The sequence below is a fragment of the Chrysemys picta genome, chromosome 3 (assembly GCF_011386835.1).
Source record: "Chrysemys picta bellii isolate R12L10 chromosome 3, ASM1138683v2, whole genome shotgun sequence".
Lineage (NCBI taxonomy): Eukaryota > Metazoa > Chordata > Testudines > Emydidae > Chrysemys > Chrysemys picta.
This window is the reverse complement of record NC_088793.1, coordinates 141,916,524-141,938,481: the sequence shown is the minus strand read 5'-3', so window position 1 is coordinate 141,938,481 and position 21,958 is coordinate 141,916,524. Positions and strand designations below refer to the sequence as shown.

At 46.7% G+C, this 21,958-nt stretch overlaps 2 protein-coding genes across 2 annotated transcripts; both read right to left on the bottom strand.

Annotated features, from left to right (window-relative positions):
• Positions 1–2,202: 2,202 nt before the first annotated feature.
• LOC135982437 (uncharacterized) lies at positions 2,203–21,555 on the bottom strand. The gene is made up of 2 exons (XM_065589181.1): positions 21,381–21,555; positions 2,203–4,391 (listed from the first exon to the last, which is right to left on the bottom strand). Exon 2 carries the CDS (start codon positions 3,347–3,349, stop codon positions 2,456–2,458), a length of 894 nt encoding a protein of 297 aa, XP_065445253.1. The 5' UTR covers positions 3,350–4,391; positions 21,381–21,555; the 3' UTR covers positions 2,203–2,455.
• On the bottom strand, positions 11,683–15,232 carry LOC135982438 (uncharacterized). Its single transcript, XM_065589182.1, has 2 exons — positions 13,042–15,232; positions 11,683–12,081 (listed from the first exon to the last, which is right to left on the bottom strand). The coding sequence occupies exons 1-2, from the start codon at positions 13,607–13,609 to the stop codon at positions 12,020–12,022; spliced, it is 630 nt and encodes a 209-aa protein (XP_065445254.1). The 5' UTR covers positions 13,610–15,232; the 3' UTR covers positions 11,683–12,019.
• Positions 21,556–21,958: the final 403 nt, after the last annotated feature.

The following is a 21,958-nucleotide window of genomic DNA, read 5'->3' as shown; positions in this document are numbered from 1 at the left end:
TGCACAGCAGTACTGTAACAAGCCATTCCAAAGCTAAACTGCCACTTTGCATTTTTCACTAAAGATCTTTATTAGAAAAATGTAAGAGAGTTTGGATATTTGTCTTTCCCATTCTACTGTGACTGTTAATCTAACGATGTATGTGCCTGTTTTATTCAGCATCCCCTGCTGGGATATCCTAGAGAGGTGCCCCCTCCACACCTGCTGAATGCCTGACCTATATCAGGTGAAGAAAGGGACCAGAGAGGATATGTTCTCTGAGCTTCTCCAGTCCTCTGCAGGTGCTGACCATGAACACAGTGATTGGAAGGGCCAAATGACCAAGACCAAGATGATGGACCAGGAATGGAGAGTTCAGATGCTGGGGGAGAGCCAAAGGACCGAAAAGTGCATCAGCAAGTGCACCGAGACATTATGGCTGTGCTCAGGCAAAAAATCCAGATGTTGCAGACCATTATTGAGCTAAATATCCATAGACTCTCTATACAGCATCCTTTCCATTCCATGGAAAAGTCCTTGGTTGCTGTTCCATATATCTCCCAGCATAACAAACGGCAGCATGGCATGCACCCCTTACCCCTACCATGCCATGCCAAGGGAAAAGGGACAACCATGATTACACCTGTAATGGAATGTTAAGCTGTGTTATACTTCTCAGACACTAGGTGATGCCATGTGTAACATACCTTATCTGAGCTGGTCATAGCTGGATCCAGGCAGTGCACTAAAGATGTCCTAAGAAGAACACATCATCTTGTATCTCTCTGAAGGTGGAAGCTCTGTAACCAGTCTATACCTGGTACGCAACGTGGTGTCATAAGTAAAGGCAGTCTAATTGGGGCCAGAGGAGAACAGAAACCGAGGGAAAGCAGCAATAAAGGTTGCAAACGGAAGAAGAAGAAAGCAACAAAGGTTGTAAGATCTCATTCACATGCCTTGCTTCAATGCTCCAGAGAACTTCAGCTTTGATAGACCTTCAGAATAGATAGATTGGAAGCAACATTTTCCAAGATTTTACATTGCTACAAAACTCCATCAGGAAATTGGAGATGTTTAAGTATCATCTTTAATTTATGCTATGGGAAACAAACAGAGCATATGTTTAAATATTTTACCTTTACTGAAGACAGACGCAAAGATGACTCTGAAAGAGTTTTGGCTATGTTTGATGCACACTTTATACCTCAGAGAAATGTGGTTTATGAAAAAGCACATTTTCACCAGAGAATTCAGGAACCAAGAGAAAATGTTGATTTTTTTTATAAGCGCTTTGCATGCATTGTCAGAAAGTTGTGATTTTTGGGAATCCAAAACATGAAAATATCAGAGATAAGATAAGAATAGGTCCTGCAGACACGAACCTTTCACAACAACTATAGCTGTAGACAGACACAGCTATCCAAAGAGCAGTGTAGTCTGAACTTGTGAAACAGCAAAACAAACTTGACAATCCTGAAAAACAAGAAACTAATGTAGAAGCTTTAAACAAATGCAGCATGAGTGTTAAAAGTAATTATCATATGACCCCTGAAGCTACGAGGAACAAATTCCAGGTAAGCTACAAAAGTCTTTCAGATTAAATATACAAAATGTGTAAAAATTCAGAGCCCAATGGATATATGCCCAGAAAAATATAGACATTTTGCAGCACAAAAGCAGTCAGGGAGTTGACTAATATTACAGACGACCAAGAGCAACTATTTCTGGGATCTATTATGTGTGATGTAGGGTGACCAGATCGCAAGAGTGAAATATCAGGACACATTGGGCGAGCGGGGGGGGGAGGGGAAGAGAGACGACGACAGACATAGGTGCACAGAGCCATGAGGGGGCCCTAGGAAGCTGCAAGAGGGGTTGTATGGCCCCTGCTGCAGACCGCACCACAAGCCACAGGGCAAGGACTCATGGCCCCAGCTCCAGCCCCCAGTAGAAGCCACAGGGCCGGGGCACAGGGCTCTGGCTCCAGCCCCCAGCTGAAGCTGCAAGACGGGGCGCAGGATTCTGGTTTCAAAGTCAGATCCAGTTGCAGGGCAGGGGAGTGAAGGGTCCCAGTTCTAGGTCTGGCTCCAGCCGCAGTCACAGCGGGGAGGCCCCCAGTCCTGCCTTCAGCCCCAGCCCCAGCTTCAGCCACTGACAGCTGAAGCAAACTACATCACAGAGGTCTGGAATCAGTGAGTCTAAATTATAGATTTAGTCGTAATACATATTTAAACATACAGATTTATTTGTACACTAAACAAACAACAGGGGTAAAGGGCCGGGTTTTTTATTCAGTCAATAAATCAACTTCCCAATTTGCATATCTCTCAGATATGCCAGAAGTCTAGTACTTTTTGGCTGACTTTGCCATAGCCATAACTTGCTTCTGGGCAATCACAAAGCTGTAGAAGTCCATGCAACTCATCTGGAAATTCATTTTGACAAGGGTTTCACTCCGCACCAAGTCTATGCTACTTCAATTCCGGACATCAGTCCATGCACCTTTCATGATTGAAAATACACGTTCTGAGTATGCATTGCTTACGGGCATACTGAGCACGTAAGACACCAGCTTTGCCATGTTCAGGAATTCAGTGCTACTGTCCTTGTTTCTCAGCACTTGAGACCAGAGTTCCCCAACTGAATAGTTTCCAGGCTCCAACTTGGAGTTGATGTCTTTGATGATACAGTACTCATCATAGAGCTGATCAAGATCCACTGTTTTCTGAAGGTGTACAGCTGTCACGGCTGCAGACAGATCCTTGAATTCGAATACCCTATTAACTTTGATGTTCAAGCACTGGGTATTGAACAAGTAGCCCGCTGTTGAAAAATCAAACCATTTCTCCAAATATAGGATCGACACATCGTAAAATTTCATGAAGTCTTTCTGGAGACATGTAGCAGTGACAGGCAGCATCTCAGTTAATGCACTTTTAACTTGGGAGCCAAAGAATATGTCATTTTTCTGTTGCTGAAGTTTAATTCTCAGAGTATTCATTATGGCATACACTTCACATGCTGTCACACTCTCATTTTCCAAACAGAGCACAGTATCATTGAAGATTTTCAGGACATTCTGGAGGAAAAACAGATGAACCTCAACTTTGCTAGGCCCCTCACCTTGTTCACCGTTTTCCCTGTCCGAGAACAGCATCCATAGAAATTTTGGACACTTCTCACTGCCCAGAGAAACAAAGTAGGACTTAACAGCCTGCCACATATTTACAAGCCTGTTTACAGCTGGGAAAAGACTCAACCAGCGCGTCGGAACATGGCGCAGTAAAGTGGCATACTCCATATCCACAAAGTCAAACATATCCTTTAATGCTGCTACTCTCTTAGCAGAATTGCTGAAATGATTGAACATCTTAATCACCAGAGTTTCAATGTCAACCTGTAGGGTATTGCTACCATGTTTCACAGCGTTGTGCACAACATGGGCAGAGCAGTTTGCTGGCAAGATATTTTCATTTTGTTTTTTTAAATTCTGGTACACTGATTGTCGCTTTCCATAAATCACTTTTGCATTATCAGCACAGAAGGAAGACACTTAGTTTCGGTCTAGTTTGTGTGTCGCAAGTTTTTCAAGTAATGTGTTGCTTATTGCCTCTGCGGTCTCTTCGCTTTGCTCATAGAAATCTAACAGTTTATCTTGGACCCCATGTTCAGGTGTCCAGTATCTCAGTGATAAGGGGAAAGTTTTCACATTGCCCTTATTAGATGCATCTGTGGCAACTGAGAAATAGGGACCATCTGGTTTGCTAAAAATTCTGTTGAGAGTGGTGACAGCACATTTTAGTCCGCTTTAGTCCAGCCACAGCTGACGTGCTTTGCAATCGTTGAATCTGGATACAAGGTAGGTGCCAGTTTAAGTTCACAGTCACATGAGCGATAGGAGTGTTGATGGACTACTGTGTGGTAAACTTGAGTTAGGTCAGTAGCAATAACCTTGTTATTGAAGGATTCATTTGGTTTGCTGAAAAAAATGTGAGACCAGGGTATTGCTCTTGTGAGTCTGGGTGTTTTGTCCATGATTTTTTGATTCAGCATGATGCTTAACATCAGACTCACTGCCATGGCAAATGGTAAATTCCTTCCTGCATGCTTTGCAAAAGGCTTTTGAATCACACTCATAGGATTTCCGAATCCAGGTGTAAGTGGCTTCCCATTCTGTCCTATATCTGCACTGTCTTTTTTATTTTTTGGTAGTTGGCTCCTTCCTTGCCGTTGCCATTTCAGGTGGGGTTTTCGGTTGAAGACCGTTAGCTAGATAGCTAGCCACTGAAAAGAACTGTGCAGTCTCTGTGCTTCTTACGTGTTATTACGTGCCCACTGTAGTTTGTCCTACTGTATGCACTGTGGTTCAGAACTGTAAACTACCGTAAATTTGCGTTACAACAGAAAACTACCTGAAAAAACAAAAATGCCAGTAGATAACTGATCACAGTTGGGTTTAATAGGACATTCCCAATCAACTAATTTTCTATTTCACTACCAAATGCAAAATTTTACCTGAATATCGGGACAATGGTGTCCAGATTGTACATTAAGCAGATGTATGCTGTCAGGTGCAATCCCTGCTTGCTAATGTGGGTAACAGCCTAGCAGTGCTCAGCCCCAGCCTGCCCTGTGTAGAATCAGCATGTGCAGAGGCAGGTGCCTCCTTTCCTTGGCTCTGCCATGAGCAAGGTGGACCGGTCTGCACACACTCTGCTGGGGAGGAGGATGCAGCCTCTGACACTTACCTCAGGGACCTGCCAGCCGCTTCCTGGAAGCCACCTCAAGTAAGCACTGCCGGGAGTGGTGCTACAGCTATGTAGCTGCAGCTCTGCTGCTGCAGCATCATAGTGTAGACACTTTCTACATCAATGGAAGGGGGGTTTCCATCACTATAGTAAACCACCTCCCAGTGTGGTGGTAGCTAGGTTACTGGAAGAATTCTTCTGTCGACCTAGCCGTGTCTACACCAGGGTCTAGGTTGGCTTAATTACAGCACTATGTGGTGTGAAAAATTCACACCTCGAAGAGATCTAAGTCGAACTAAATTTTAAATGTAGACCAGGGCTATGCCAGAGAAAAGAACATAAGAATGACCATACTGAGTCAGACCAAAGGTCCATCTAGCCCAGTATCCTGTCTTCTGACAGTGGCCAATGCCAGGTGCTTCAGAGGGAATGAATAGAACAGATAATCATCAAGTGATCCATCCCCTGTTGGCCATTCCCAGGTTCTGGCAAACAGAGTCTAGAGACACCATCCCTGCCCATCCTGGCTAATAGCCATTGATGGACCTATACTCCATGAATTTATCTAGTTCTTTTTTGAACCCTGTTATAGTCTTGGCCTTCAAAACATCCTCTGGCAAAGAGTTTCACAGGTTGACTGTGTGTTGTATGCATCAGGACAGTTTGCCATTGTGCCTTTAATACTGTCTCCTTGAGAAACCCTCAGCTCTCCTGAACTCCTACTTCTCTTAAGATTTCCTCCCACCCCATTTTCTTCCCTACAAATTCTGAGTTTGGTGAAGTCTGCTTTTTTTGAAGTTCACTGTCCTTATTCTGCTGGTCTCTTTCTTTCCTTTCTTTAGTCTTCACCTTCACAACATCCTATGGCAAAGAGTTCCACAGACTGATTGTGTGAAGAAATACTTCCTTTTGTTTGTTTTAAACCTGCTGCCTATTAATTTAATTTGGTGACCTCTAGTTCTAAAAACAGACAGAATAGCTAGCTAGTCCTTTCACCACTAAAGCCTAGAGTGACTTTCTGGAAGGCGCAGGCTTATGGCCCACTTAGGACATTATAGTGACTAAGACCTAGGGGCAGAGTGCTTAGTACCGTGAGTGGGTCCACTGACTTTCAGTGGGACTACTCACAGGAGTAAAGTTACTCACATGTGCATTTGCAGGATCAGGCCTTCAACTATTACCAGTAACTGAACACAAATTTGTCCAATTAACAGCTTTGCTTAAGACCAGACTGCAACTTGCCCTTGTGGGGGGATGCTGGTGGAGGCACAAAACCGTTCCCCAATGAAGCCCTGCCAAATGGCCAGCCATAGTCACTGCATTTAAGGGACCACAGAGACTGATCCCTCTGTGCACACCCTAGGAAGATAAATCTCCTCAAAGGAAGAGAAGAAGAAGGACTAGAGCAGGCTAAGCACAGGACTAGGGGTAGCAGGCTTATCTGGAAGTTCACGGATGGATTGTGTGTCCCCATGGTGAAATCCCTTGCTGAGCTCCCATGGGGTGTTTCAGCTCTATGTATCTACTCAGGACTGAGTTATAAAGGCACAATCTAGCTCTTCATAGCCAAATATTGTAAATTAATAGATTACATATCTGTTGCCCTTTCATCAATCTGAGCAACATTTCATTCGATGAGAAGAGTGACATGGCGCCTGTAGAAATCATTAGCGGAGAGTGTGTTGTTAAAAAAAGAGGTGGCAGTTACTTCAGTGCACTGCGCTACTATAATCTTGTTTAGAAGAATATTACATTAATGACAGACAATGAAAATATGGAGAGTCACAGATTAGGATGAAATATAAAAGAGAGACGAGGGTGCAGTGGTTAAGGTGCTAGCATAGGACTTGGGAGACCCAGCTTCCCTGCTCCATCACAGACCTTGGGTAAGCCACTTAAGGCTCAGATCTATCAGCATTTTCTTGAGCCTGAAGTGCAGTGCATCTGTAGTCATCCACACCTTTTTACATCAAAGCTAAACTATTAGTTTTAATTATTCAGATGCATTCCTTTCCCATGCTCCCTGAACAGTCACATCTTGGTGCAGTCAGTAACAAAGAAACTGCTCAGTTCCCTATTGTGATACACAGATGTTTTTGGTTTCTCTCTCCTCCTGTTATTTCCTGATGTAAACAGAGTCAGGATGAGCTCTACCCTGACATCTGGTGGTGAATTATGGCGCGTGTGGAAAGGAACTCCAGGGGCTGATCTTGTTTGCATAGGCACACCCACTCGCCTGGCATGAAACAACAGCAACTCAAAGTGGTTACTTTGGCTGGTGTGGGATCCCCAGTTTTCTCTGTTATTGGGGCAGGAAGAATAAAGTTTTGTTACCCTGATTCTGTGAATCAAGGCCAGTGGAACTGTTGTATGACAGAAGGACTGAGTGAGTCCTTCACCATTACCTAAGTAGCACTTGCTTGACAAGGGGCATGGGTTACAAAACCCAGTGAATTAAGAGAGGATGTAAAAAGCAACAGAGGGTCCTGTGGCACCTTTGAGACTAACAGAAGTACTGGGAGCATAAGCTTTCGTGGGTAAGAACCTCACTTCTTCAGATGCAGATAAGAGAGGATGGGCTCCCTCTGAGGGTTTGAAACACCAATTGCGCTACCTCCTCTCTCCACTGTTGAATGTCAGAGCTAATTTTGATTCCATTAGGAGTCTAGTTACAGGCTGCTGAGCTGAATTCACTTTGGGCCAATGGTGCACTAGCACTGGGGCTCCCCTACTATGAGCTGAAATTGCTAGGAGCTGAAATCACAAAAGAGCTGAAGTTATTAAGAGCTGAGATCACTGAGTGCTGTGTTAACTAGTCGGGGAGCCTGAAGCTATGTTGCTAAGCAGCTGGCGGAGCAATTTGTGGGGACGACTGGAGGAGCAGTGAGCGGCGCGGACCCTTGCGGGGCCGGTTGGAGCGGCCCAAGGAACGGTGAGCGGAGCTGTTTGCTGGGACAGCTGGAGCGGCTCACAGGTCGGTGAGCGGAGCGGAGCAGCTTGTAGAGCAGAGCAGTTTGTGGGACGGCAGGAAGTGGGCTGGCTCGTGGTGAAGGCTGTGGCGGAACCCCATGGAGAGACGGCCAGCCGGCCTCGGATCACGTAAGGTGCCCCTTAACACCCTGTGTCCCCCCCCCTTTTACTCTGGGGCTGCACTGACCAGGGACAGACTTTGGGGTCTGTTGGACTTTTGGGACTTTGGGTGGTTGCTGGACCCAAGAGACTTTGAGGATGTTGGACATTGGGGACTCTGGGTGATTTTTGGGTTGCTGGATTCAAGAACCAAAGGGAAAGGACACAGCCCAATTTTCTGGGGTGGGTTTTTTTGCTCATGGTTTGTGTTATGAATCCTATTTGTGGTGTTTTTCCAATTTAATGCTGATGTTGTTTACCTCATATTATTAAACATTTTCTGTTACACTCAGACTCCGTGCTTGTGAGAGGGGAAGTATTGCCTCTTAGAGGCACCCAGGGGGTGGTATGTAATTGTCCCAGGTCACTGGGTGGGGGCTCGAGCCGGTTTTGCATTGCGTTATTGAAACGGAACCCCTAGATACAGAACCCGGCCCTTGTTGCTGCCAACTTAGATGGGCAGAAGGATTACACTTAGGAAGGATACTTTAATATTATACAGCCAGTGAATCTATGGCGCTGGACACAATTTATATGAAATAAACTCGGCTCTTAATTATTATTAGTTAGACATCACCAATGCGTGCAGTACACCAGGAAAGACTAACTGACTGAATAACATTATTTCCCAAAATCCACTGACGGGTTCCTAGCAAGAGTAAAGAATTATTGTTCTACTGGGAGCCCCATTTTCTGTTGCCAGTTCAGATTCTCTGCTGACCTGTGTCAGAACAGAAAAAAATATTTTTATTTGCCTGCTGGTTTTGGAGCCTTTAGAGATTAGATCTTAAAGGTTTTGTTTGTTTGTTTCTTGTTTTTCATCCAACAAACTTATAGGCTGGAAACTTACTTTTTAAAAAAAATGCAAACTAAGATTGTCCTGTAGTCCAAGGAGGACCCTCAACAAATCAGAACTTAAGCAAAATACCAAATATCACAAGACTTATGATAAAACTGCATCTCCTGTGCTATTAGGACAATTTAAACCAGTGAGATTTGACTATTTCTAATGTAAATTTTAATACTAGGATCTTCATATTCTGATTCCTGCATTCGGTTTCAAACTTGAGAAATGGTTTTTGTTTTCACAAGCTCTAAGTGAAAGCATAAGGCAAACCCTCACCCCCAATAGTGGCTGTTGTGGTTAGAAAAGGGAAATTTGAATCAGGGCTCCACAAATCCATTTCTGGCTCTGCCATTGATTTATTATGTAGTCTTGGAGAAATTACTTTACCTTTCCCCATCTGTATAATTATGATTTATTCTTTGTAATACAGCAGTAATACAGAGCCTCTCACTAGCCCCTTTGTGCTTGGGATACTGGATCTAAGGGTATGTCTACACTACGAGAGTAGTTCGATTTTACTTAAAGCGAATTTGTGGAACCGATATTACAAAGTCGAACGTGTGTATCCACACTAAGGATAGTAATTCGACTTTGTGAGTACACACTAACGGGGCAAGCATCGACATTGGAAGCGGTGCACTGTGGGCAGCTATCCCACACTTCCCGCAATCCCCGCTGCCCATTGGAATTCTGGGTCAAGCCCCCAATGCCTGCTGGGGCAAAAAATGTGTTGAGGGTGGTTTTGGGTAACTGTCGGCATTCAACCGTCACTCCCGCCCTCCCTCCCTGTAAGCGCCGGCGGGCAATCAGTTCGCGCACTTTTCTGGTGATTGACAGCGCGGATGCCACAGCACTGTGAGCATGGAGCCTGCTGCGATCATCACTGCAGTTATGGCCGTTGTCAACATCTCGCACCTTATCATCCACCTTTTTCAGAGGCAGATGCTGAGAAATCGGGCGAGGAGGCTACGGCAGCGCGGTGAGGACATTAAGTCTGAGAGGGGCACAGACCTCTCACAAAGCACGGGACCCCGCGCCGTGGACATCATGGTGGCAATGGGTCATGTTGATGCTGTGGAATGGCGATCCTGGGCCCGGGAAACAAGCACGGACTGGTGGGACCGCATAGTGCTGCTGGTCTGGGATGAATCACAGTGGCTGCGAAACTTTCGTATGCAGAAGGGAACTTTCCTGGAACTTTGTGAGTTGTTGTCCCCTGCCCTGAAGCGCAAGGACACCCGGATGCGAGGAGCCCTGACTGTCCAGAAGCGAGTGGCCATAGCCCTCTGGAAGCTTGCAACGCCAGACAGCTACCGGTCAGTTGCGAATCACTTTGGAGTGGGCAAATCTACCGTGGGGGTTGCTGTGATGCAAGTAGCCAACGCAATCGTTGAGCTACTGTTCTCAAAGGTAGTGACCCTGGGAAACGTGCAGGTGATCATAGATGGCTTCGCTGCGATGGGATTCCCAAACTGCGGTGGGGCTATAGATGGAACTCACATCCCTATCCTTGCACCGGCCCACCAGGCCAGCCAGTACATTAACCAAAAGGACTACTTTTCAATGGTGCTGCAAGCACTGGTGGGCCATAGGGGACATTTTACCAACATCAATGTCGGATGGCCGGGCAAGGTTCATGATGCTCGCGTTTTCAGGAACTCTGGTCTGTTTAGACGGCTGCAGGAAGGTATTTACTTCCCGGACCACAAAATAACTGTTGGGGATGTGGAGATGCCTATAGTCAAACTTGGGGACCCAGCCTACCCGCTAATGCCCTGGCTCATGAAGCCCTATACAGGTGCCCTGGACACTGAAAAAGAACTCTTCAACTACCCGTCTGAGCAAGTGCAGAATGGTGGTGGAGTGTGCTTTTGGACCTCTGAAGGGGAGAAGCTTACTGACTCGCTCTGATCTCAGCTAAACCAATATCCCCATTGTTATTGCAGCTTGCTGTGTGCTCCACAATCTCTGTGAGAGCAAGGGGGAGACGTTTATGGCGGGGTGGGAGGTTGAGGCAAATCACCTGGCTGCTGATTACACCCAGCCAGACAGCCAGGCGATTAGAAGAGCCCAGCAGGACGCGCTGTGCATCCAGGAAGCTTTGAAAGCTAGGTTCCAGAGTGAGCAGGGTAACCTGTGACTATTAAGTTTGTTAATTCAGAAGCTGAACCTGCCCCCGTTTTTTTACCCAGTTAATGTTGACTATCCTCTCCAGTTACCACCCCCTTTCCCCCTTCCAACACACCTTTAAAAATAAAATAAATGAAACTTTGTTCATTAACACTGTTTTCTTTATTAAGGATTTCGTGGTAAAGTGTTGAAACTGAGACGCAGACTGTGGTGGGGAACGGGTGTAGTGATGGAAAGGACGCTTCTAAACTTGAGGAATGACAGGCTCCTGCTCCTAGAGTGGTCCGCAGTGGTGGACTGGTTGTTTCAACGGAGCCTGCCACCCCTCCTTTTCGGGACTCTGCGTGTGGGGGCTATGTGACTTTGTGGCGGGGGAGGGCGGTTACAGATCCCCTGCTGCGTGGCTCTGTCATCCAGGCTAAGGACCGCTGCATAAGATCTGTAACCGCCCACCCCCACCACAAACTCACATAGCCCCCCCCCCAGAACATGAAAACCACCTCCCAGACTGACCAGGGTGTCTAGTGACTGCAATGTGTGTGTGACCTTCTGCTGAACCTGTCCCCGTGTCTGTACCCTGGTAAAGGTGACTGTCCTCTCCAGTTACCAACCTCCTACCCCCGCTTCAAACACACTCTCCTCTAAAAGAACATGACGGAAACAGTAATTAACAGAAACATATTTTTTATTAACAACTACACAGTTAGGGGATGAAACTGGGATGGGGCTTGAGTGAGGTGCTTTAGTGAGGTGCTTTTGGAGTGAAGGAAAGGACTTATCAAATCTTTGGGAATGAGAGCCTTCTGTTACTTGAGCAGTCCGCAGGGGTGGAGTGACTGTTTTCACGGCCCCTGCCGCCCTTCCTTCTTGGGACTTTGGGTGAGGAGGGGATGGGACTTTGTGGCAGGGGAGGGCGGTTAGAGATAGAATGCAGCGGGGTTCTGTCCTCCTGCCTCCGGTCCTGCAGAACATCTACAAGGCGCCAGAGCGTGTCCGTTTGCTCCCTCATTAGTCCAAGCAGCGTTTGAGTCGCCTGCTGGTCTTCCTGCCGCCACCTGTCCTCCCGTTCGCTGTGTGATCGCTGGCATTGCAACATGTTCTCCCTCCACTGGGTCTGCTGTGCCGCCTCGGCTCGGGAGCAGCCCATAAGTTCTGAGAACATCTCGTCCCATGTCCTTCTCTTTCGTCACCTGATCTGCGCCAGCCTCTGGGAGGGGGATGCCGGGGTAGCTCGGGAGACACTCGCAGCTGTGGGATGGGAAAAAGGGAGTGAATTCCTCAGAAAGATACAGTTTTGTGAACAATGAATATAGTCTTTCTCTGTGAACAAGACCATGCACAGCACCTATCACATGTGCACTCAGTACAAGGTCGAATTTTCGGCTTTCCCGTTGAGTGCCTGGGGTCTTGCTGTACAGATCACACAAGCGGGGCCGGACAACGGAATTTGGCTAGCAGGCAGACATGGTAAGCCGTAGACTTTTGGCTGCTTAAAGCTTAATTTATAGCAGTGCCCTCCTTTCACGTTCCAAGCAATGCTCCTAGCGTTGGCCAGTTACTGCTGACGGCAATCTGGCCAGCATGAACTCTGCCCCTGTCCCACCCCCTTGCGGCTGTCTCCGGGAAAGATCCCTGCATGCTGCCCCTGTCACGCCTCCACCACATGGCTGTAAACCACCAGTTACAGTTATGTAAAGGAACAGGCAATCAGTCCCAATACTAACATTCCCCTAATTCAAAGCAGGTCACCATGAGTGATATTACTCTAATGAGGATTTCGGAGACAAAGACTGCATGCTGCGTGAATGCTTTGCAAGGCAATGATCCCGGACTACTTGCTGCTAGCCTGGCGCGGAAAAGTTTCCTACCATGGAGGACGCAATAAGGCCGCTCTCCCCAGGAACCTGATGCAAAGGCTTTCACAATACCTCCAGGAGAGCTTCGTGGAGATGTTCCAGGAGGCTTTCTGCTCTATCCCCGGACATATTGACAGAATTTTCCAGTAGCTGCACTGGCAAGGACTAAAAACTAAAGCGCCTAGGGCAAACTAATCATGCAAAACCAGACATGTTGACAAACTTTTCCAGTAGCTGCACTGGCAAGGACTAGAAACTAAAGTAAACTTTGCCTAGGGCAAACTAATCATGAAAAACCCATTGTTAAGATACCATTCCTATTCTGTTCAAAATAAATATTTAAAACACTTACCTACTGATGTTTCCCCTGATTCACGGTCTGGGTTACCGCCTTGGGAGGGTTGGTAGGGGATCTCCATTAGGGTGATGAAGAGATCCTGGCTGTCAGGGAAATCTGCGTTGAAAGCGCTGTCGACTGCCTCGTCCTCCTCATCTCCTTCCTCATCTTCCCCGTCCGCGAACATCTCCGAGGAAGCGGCCGTCGACAATACCCCATCGTCAGAGTCCACGGACAGTGGTGGGGTAGTGGTGGCGGCCGCACCTAGAATGGAATGCAGTGCCTCGTAGAAACGGCATGTCTGGGGCTGGGATCCGGAGCGTCCGTTTGACTCTTTGGTCTTCTGGTACCCTTGTCTCAGCTCCTTGATTTTCACGTGGCACTGCGTTGCATCCCGGCTGTATCCTCTCTCCGTCATGGCTTTGGAGATCTTCTCGTAGATCTTCGCATTCTGTTTTTTCGATTGCAGCTCTGAAAGCACGGACTCACCGCCCCACACAGCGATCAGATCCAAGACTTCCCGCTCAGTCCTCTTTCTATTCTGCGATTGCATGGTCACCTCTGCTGGAGAGCTCTGCATCATTGCCAGTGCTGCTGAGCTCGCCACGATGTCCAAAAAGGAAATGAGATTCAAACTGGCCAGACAGAAAAGGAATTCAAATTTTCCTGGGGCTTTTCCTGTGTGGCTGGTCAGAGCATCCGAGCTCGGACTGCTGTCCAGAGCGTCAACATAGTGGTGCACTGTGGGATAGCTCCCGGAGCTATTAGCATCGAATTACATCCACACCTACCCTAATTCGACATGGCCATGTCAAATTTAGCACTACTCCCCTCGTCGGGGAGCAGTACAGAAATCGATTTAAAGAGACCTCTATGTCGAAATAAATAGCTTCGTTGTGTGGACGGGTGCAGGGTTAATTTGAGTTAACGCTGCTAAATTCGACATAACCTCCTAGTGTAGACCAGGCCTAATAATGCTTAGCTACTTCTCAGGTGTATTGTGAGGATATAAACCTTGTAAAATGTTTTGAGATTCTTTGAAGAAAAATGCTATACATGTTTAAAGATATAGTGATGAGTGTGATGTAACTGTCTGGACATATAGTGGTGCAAACCATTATTACTGTTCCAATACATAAAGGGAAATATTTTGGAAATTAAGGTTTAATCAAAGAGCACTAGGTGAGGGATTTTATTCTTGCTCTTATAATCCAAGTGTTTTTAAATGTAAGCAGAGTCAGGATGAGCTCTACCCTGACATCTGGTGGTGAATTATGGCACGTGTGGAAAAGAACTCCAGGGGCTGATCTGGTTTGCATAGGCACACCCACTCGCCTGGCATGAAACAACAGCAACTCAAAGTGGTTACTTTGGCTGGTGTGGGATCCCCAGTTTCTCTGTTATTGGGGCAGGAAGAATAAAGTTTTGTTACCCTGATTCTGTGAATCAAGGCCAGTGGAACTGTTGTATGACAGAAGGACTGAGTGAGTCCTTCACCATTACCTAAGTAGCACTTGCTTGACAAGGGGCATGGGTTACAAAACCCAGTGAAGGGAGAGAGGATGTGAACAGGTATTTATATATCTGATGGTATGGGCCCTCTTTGAGGGTTTGAAACACCAATTGCACTACTTCCTCTCTCCACTGTTGAATGTCAGAGCTAACTTTGATTCCATTAGGAGTCTATTTACAGGCTGCTGAGCTGAATTCACTTTGGGCCAATGGTGCACTAGCACTGGGGCTCCCCAGAGCTGAAATCACAAAAGAGCTAAATTTATTAAGAGCTGAGATCACTGAGACTGTGTTAACTAGTGGGGGAGCCTGAAGCTATATTGCTAAGCGGCTGGCGGAGCCGCTAGCAGAGTGGAGCCTCACGGGACGGTTGGAGCTGAGCGACTCACAGGTCGGTGAGCAGGGTGGAGTGGCTGGAGAAGCAGTGAGCAGAGCGGAGCCTTGTGGGAGCGGCCCAAGGAACGGCTGAAGTGGAGCTGAGCGGCTCACAGGTTGGTGAGCAGAGCGGAGCAGCTGCCAGAGCAGTTCGTGGACGGCGGGAGCGGCTCACGGGACAGCTGGTGGAGTGGAGTGGCTCGTGGAGAAGGCTGCGGCGGAACCCCACGGAGAGGCAGCCGGTCGGCCTCGGATCACGTAAGGTGCCCCTTAACACCCTGCATGCCCCCCCCTCCCGGCTTGAACTCTGGGACTGCACTGACCAGGGACAGAGACTTTGGGGGGTTGTTGGACTTTTGGGACTTTGGTGATCCTTGGGTTGCTGGACCCAAGAGACTTGGGGGGGGGGGGGGGTTGTTGGACTTTTGGGACTTTGGCGATCCTTGTGTTGCTGGACCCAAGAGACTTTGGGGTTGTTGGACTTTTGGGACTTTGGTGATCCTTGGGTTGCTGGTTTCAAGAACCAAAGGGAAAGGACACAGTCCAATTTGCTGGGCTGGGTTTTTTGCTCATGAAGCCTGTTTGTGGTGTTTTTCCAATTTAATGCTGATGTTGTTTACCTCATGTTATTAAACATTTTCTGTTACACTCAGACTCCGTGCTTGCGAGAGGGGAAGTATTGCCTCTTAGAGGCGCCCAGGGGGTGGTATGTAATTGTCCCAGGTCACTGGGTGGGGGCTCGAGCCGGTTTTGCATTGTGTTATTGAAACGGAACCCCTAGATACAGAACCCAGCCCTTGTTGCTGCCAACTTAGATGGGCAGAAGGGTTACATAAATATATTTATAAAGCTAACTATGTATGTGAAGGGAGATTCTCAACCCAGGAAAGCCAAAATGGTAAGTATTGCACTAAGACAGTTAGGTGATCTTAAAAATACTTACTCAAATACAATTTGATGAATTTTATGCCACTTAACTTTTTATAAATATTTTTTAAAATATCTATGTGAAATCTTTTACAAAATGAACAGGAGTACTTGTGGCACCTTAGAGACTAACAAATTTATTAGAGCATAAGCTTTCGTGGACTACAGCCCACTTCTTCGGATGCATAATTTATTAGAGCATATCTATATGCATCCGAAGAAGTGGGCTGTAGTCCACGGAAGCTTATGCTCTAATAAATTTGTTAGTCTCTAAGGTGCCACAAGTACTCCTGTTCTTTTTGCGGATACAGACTAACACGGCTGCTACTCTGAAACCTTTTACAAAATGTTTACTGTAAAAATCGGATGTATTTTTGTACTTTATTTCTGAGGTGAAACAAAAATATTGCTAGAATCCAGAGACTGCATCAACATACTACTACTTGGGTGACTTTTTTGGCCATGCGGTATTTGAGAGGATTCCTGAAACCTGGAAGAATCCACCTAGCCACAAAGTGACCAACATTTTGCATTCAGAATTCTTCAAAACCAGTCAGGAATAAAAGTTTTATTCAATCTTTTTAGGTGTCATTAATATCAGAGCTATAAAGCCAAGGAAAGAATGGTAGTTATTTCTGAAGAAAAGTAATTTTGCTATATTCTTGTCTAATAAATATTTATATAGCTATCCAAGGTGTTGGAACTAATCACTCTAGTTTTCCTTTAAAAGAGCAAATTTATCGTGGTTTTGTTTCAAGCTCAGAAATGTAGCATACACAGTAGTGCAATATTTCAGTTCAAGAGACAGATTCAAATAGACATTTTCATAAGGTCACAGTAAAATTTCATAGCATAGTACTACTCCAAGAAGTGATGATATAAAATTTTTCATGTTCTTACTCAGGAGTTGTGCTCACTGCAGATTGAGTTGGAGTGTGACTCGCCCCTTAATATAAAGATAAACCCAAATCTGTTGCAGACAGGGAGAAAGGCAAGTGGCTTGGTGCTGGTCTCCCCTCCCTGAGCCCGCCCCGTTCCCTTCTCCGCAGCTTCGCTCCGAACCCTTACCCCCGGGAGTCACCCCCTTTGGCCGCCAGGTTTCACACCTGCTTGGTCAGGAGGCCCCCCCGAGGGACCTGCCAGAGGGGGCCAGGTGAGTCCCAGCAGTGCTTACCTGGAGCGGCTCCCAGGAAGCATCCAGCGGGGAGGTCCCTCTGGCTCCTACGGTTGTGCAGGTTGGGTTGGGTTGAGGGGGGCGGCGGGGGCGGGAGAACGGGGGCTCTCTGCCCCCCCCGGCACCCGCTGCCCGCTGCCAACATCTACAAGCCCCGTCCCGCTGCAGCACACAGCGGAGAGGAGACCTCCTCGCAGCCTCTGTGTGCTTGGGTTAGGGCTGCATTCTGCAGGCTCCTGCCGGCCGGCGGGCTGGCGCTGCCGCGTCGGGAGCTCAGCTGCACTGATCCAGGGCCCCCCAGGAGGAGAGGTGATGGCGCTGGCTTGCCACGTTCCTCCCGATATCGGGGCAAAGTGCGTCCGACCAATGTAAGGTTGGGACGCGAGACAAGTTCCCTAAAATCGGGACTGTCCTGATAATATCGGGACGTCTGTTCACCCTATGTATGATGACACAGAGCCTGCCTGGAGGGTGAAACTGAAGACTATTGATTTTAAAATTGACTCAGGAGCAGAAGTGACAGTCATCTTAGAAAGGATTTATAATCATCTTCACTTCTCCCGGAGCTGAAATCACCTGACATACCCTGACTAGCCCTGGAGGTATTGTGAACTGCAGGGGCCAGTTCACCACAGAAACAACTTACAAAAACAAAAGCTTTTCCAGGTATACATGATCAAAGGATCAAAGCTGAACAACCTTCTCAGCTTCAGCATGGAAGACATGATGGGCCTAGTGAGAAAGGTGAAAGAACTTGGAGTATTTGGTGATACTGGACTTTTGGAAGGAGACCTAATATAAATAACCTTAAGAGACAATGCTGAACCATATAGTGTACATACACCGCGCAAGATTCCTATCCCATTGCTTCATAAAGTGGAAACTGAGTTAAAGAGAATGGAACAGAGTGGAATAATTGAAAAAATCTCAGCCAACAGCCAGGGCCGGCTCTTGTTTTTTTGCCGCCCCAAGCAAAAAAAAAAAGCCGGAGTGCCGCCACTGAAGCAAAGATGCCGCCCCAAAGGGCTGGAATGCCGCCCCTTGAGAAGTGCCGCCCCAAGCACATGCTTGGGACACTGGTGCCTAGAGCCGGTCCTGCCAACAGCATGGTGTGTCCCAGTGGTACCAGTTATAAAGAAAAATGGAAAAATATGAATCTGTGTGGCTCTTAAACGACTTAATGAAGCAGTCGTGAGAGCACAATCTATTCTCCCCAACATTGGGTGACTTCCTCCTCAAAGTGAAAGGAGCTACAATAGTCTCAAAGCTGGATGTTTGGAGTGTCCGCTCATGCTAAGGCCTGAGGCCTCACTGAACACTGACAAATGCATAGCCGAAAACCAGTCTGGCTTACCTGTGTGTTAGTGCTGTTAAAATAGGTATTAGAGTTATAAGACTGCATTTAGTGTTTTGACTTTATGGAATGCTTGTAGGCTCCTTCCAAGTTGCTATGCCTTCATAAGCTTACCAACCCTTGTAGTTTTTGCCTGAGGACTGAACAATCAGATACTACTAGGACAAGCACTGGTAGATTAGGACCAGGAGTGGCTCCAAGCACCAACGCAGCAAGCGTGTGCCTGGGGCGGCAAGCCGCGGGGGGCATCCTGCCAGTCGCTGTGAGGGCAGCAGGCAGGCGGCTTTGGGTGGCATGCCTGCGGGAGGTCCACCGGTCCCACAGTTTCGGCAGCAATTTGGCCGCGGGGACGCCGATGGCGTGGCACCGGTGGACCTCCCACAGGCATGCCGCCGAATCCGCATGACCAGCAGACCACCCACAGGCACGCCGCCAAAAGCTGCCTGCCTGCCGTGCTTGGGGCGGCAAAAAACATAGAGCCGCCCCTGATTAGGACCAGATTTACAAAAGTTTTTAAGGTTCAGGGGCATAACAAAGAGCAATCACCCATCCTTCTGAATATCCTAACTTATACAATACCACAATGTCTCAATCCTATTGCGATGTTATTGATATAATCTGGGACCATATAGAACATGGTTGCAACCAAAGTCCTGTAGTGGCACCAAATCTTGTATAAAGAGGGGTCAAATGAGGTGTCTAAGACAAGGTTATGGTTTGCTGATTATGATTATGCTGTGTATATGTGTGTGTCAGTTTTGTAGTTGAAGTTATGAATATTGGCTCTATACTGTCTGTATTTCAAACTTATGCTCTGCTTCTTGGAAACTTCCCAGACAAGTTGGTGTTAGCTCTGCCTAGCCTGCTTGATGGCCCATTAAGGACCATCAGCTATACAATTGACCCATTGAGAGAAGGCAAATACACCTTGCAACTCAGCAAAGTATGCAGGGACTGGCCCATGTGACTCCAGACTCCATTTTGCTGTAATTTTCCACAGTAAGGACAAAGAGATGTTCTTACAGCTGGAAAAGACTATAAAAAGGCTGATGCCTTTCCTCCATCTTGTCTTCAATCCTGCTTCTTACCTCTGGAGGGACTTTGTTACTAACTGGAGCTCTGAACAAAAGACTGAGGACCCATCTCAGCTGGGGATGTATTCCAGAGACTTGATCTGAACCTGCAGTTTATTCTATCACTGTTACAAGCCTGAACCAAGAACTTTGCCATTACTGTATGTAATTAATTCCATTTAACCAATTCTAACTCTCATATCTATCTTTTTCCTTTTATAAATAAACCTTTAGATTTTAGTTTCCATTACTTGCATCTGAAGAAGTGAGATTCTTACCCACGAAAGCTTATGCTCCCAATACTTCTGTTAGTCTTAAAGGTGCCACAGGACCCTCTGTTGCTTTTTACAGATTCAGACTAACACAGCTACCCCTCTGATACTGGAAAACTGGAATGTCTAAGGGAATTGCTTGTGAAACTTGTGGTTAGCCAGTGGGGTGAGACCAAAGTCCTCTTAGTCTGACTGGTTGGGTTTGCCTTAGAGGTGGAAAAACCCCAGCCTTGGTCTGTGACTTCCCTGTTTTAAGTGATTTATCCTGAATTGGCACTCTCAGTTGGGTCCCGCCAGAACCGCATCGTCACACCTATTGCCTCTCTTATTGACTATGCAAGTGAAACTACTAAGGAGCATCATGTGGTGCCATAGATTCCACAACATGCCGTACATATCCACCTCTACGTTATTTTCTTGGTATGTGTGGCTGGTAGTCTCCTAAATACCCCAGGCCTAAGTTCTGAATTATGTGCAGCCCTTGAGGTAAGGAGCTTCCCCACACGATGTAAGGGCAGCTGAATGGACTTGCACTGCCCCCACTTGCAACCTCCAGTGTAAGAGCATCTTGGAAGTGTGGTCAGAGGAGGAGTGGACATTTCAGGGGACACCATAATAATTTTCAAGCTCACTTGCTCTGACCCCTACTTCAGGTATCTTCCCAGCTCCATAAATTTATTTTTGCTGCTGTCAAATCTCTTTTCACTCATGTCATTGGTTCTCACACATTGGTTCTCCTAGAAGTGGAAATACCCTCCCCTGCATTCTTCCTGTTAAGACCTAGTATAAAAAAGCTGCTAGTGCATAATATTGGTCCCACAGAACCCAGGAATTAAGGTACATATTCTTGAGTACCATCTACTGGCACTTTATCTTATTAAATAACTATTTACATAGAGAGAGCACTCTGATAACACTTCCTCGACCCTCTTGTCACATTTCTTGTCTGATACTCAGGAGAAGAAGAGGTACTCAGAAAGGAAGAAGAGGCACTGAGTGGTTAGGGCACTAGCCAAGGATTTAGGAGAATTGGGTTGAGGCCCCTGCTTCACTGCAGACTTCCTATGTGATTTTGAGCACGTCACTTAGGCGCTCAGTTCTCACCTGTAAAATGGGGATAATGGTGAGGATAAACACATTAAAGATTCAAAGGGGTAGCCGTGTTAGTCTGGATCTGTAAAAGCAGCAAAGAGTCCTGTGGCACCTTATAGACTAACAGACGTATAGGAGCATGAGCTTTCGTGGGTGAATACCCACTTCTTCGGATGCAGGAAGAAGAAGTGGGTATTCACCCACGAAAGCTCATGCTCCTATATGTCTGTTAGTCTATAAGGTGCCACAGGACTCTTTGCTGCTTTCACATTAAAGATTGTGAGGTGGTAATATACTGAGGTAATGGGGACCATATGAGTACCATAGGGAGGATTCTCTTTATCTAGATCACAAATGATAGAGTGCATATTTTGTCTAGAGCATCTTCCACCCAAAGATCTACAAGTGGTTTACAAATATTAATGAATTAATCCTTACAACAGCCTTGTGAGTCAGGGAATAAAGAACCATTATCCCATTGTAGAGACAGAGCAACTCTTGTACAGTGGATAAGCGACTTGCTCATGGTTACATGGGTAATATGTGAAGGAGCCAGCCAGGAACAGACTACAGACCTCCTGCCATGAGCTCTGTTCTCCGAACATCCTTCCTCCTGTCACTTCTTCCACTTAGATCCTTGCCTTTCAACTGGTGGATGAGCTTTTGTGTTTCCTTAGCCTCTTCTCGGTCAGCTCATATTTTAAAACCATCCTGTTGAAGAGCAGGTTGACCCTGTGCTGCAAAGGTGCTCTGTGAAATAATGGTTTTCTGTTTAAAATTCCTATTTCTCTGCCCTTTATTGCTATAGACTAACACACATTTTAGTATTAACCCTTGCATGAAGCACAGCACTAAATATTCCTACTGAGCTTCTGACACCTTTATATACTTTCCCATCTCCAGTGGTAACCGGGTTTTTGGTCCAAAGATTGTCTAGGGAAAAGAAAAGATGCTGGCATAGGGAGCGGGAGCGTGATCCAAAGCCCACTGAAATCAATAGGAATCTTCCCAGTGACTTCAATGGGCTGCAGCAAGCCCTATCCAGAGGCCCAGAGAGGGGGCAGATGATCGGAGTGCAGGTGAGGGCAGGGCCGTCCTTACCCATAGGCAAAGCACGCAGCTGCGTAGGGCTCTGCTCCAGCCCCTGCTCCGG

Bases quoted from the DNA above. Each gene is read 5' to 3' on its own strand.
- LOC135982438 (XM_065589182.1), bottom strand. From the start codon at position 13,609: ATGATGCAGAGCTCTCCAGCAGAGGTGACCATGCAATCGCAGAATAGA. The intron at 12,082-13,041 runs GTAAGTGTTTTA...CCCATCCCACAG, and splicing joins ATCAGGGGAAACATCAGTAG to CTGCGAGTGTCTCCCGAGCT.
- LOC135982437 (XM_065589181.1), bottom strand. From the start codon at position 3,349: ATGTTCAATCATTTCAGCAATTCTGCTAAGAGAGTAGCAGCATTAAAG.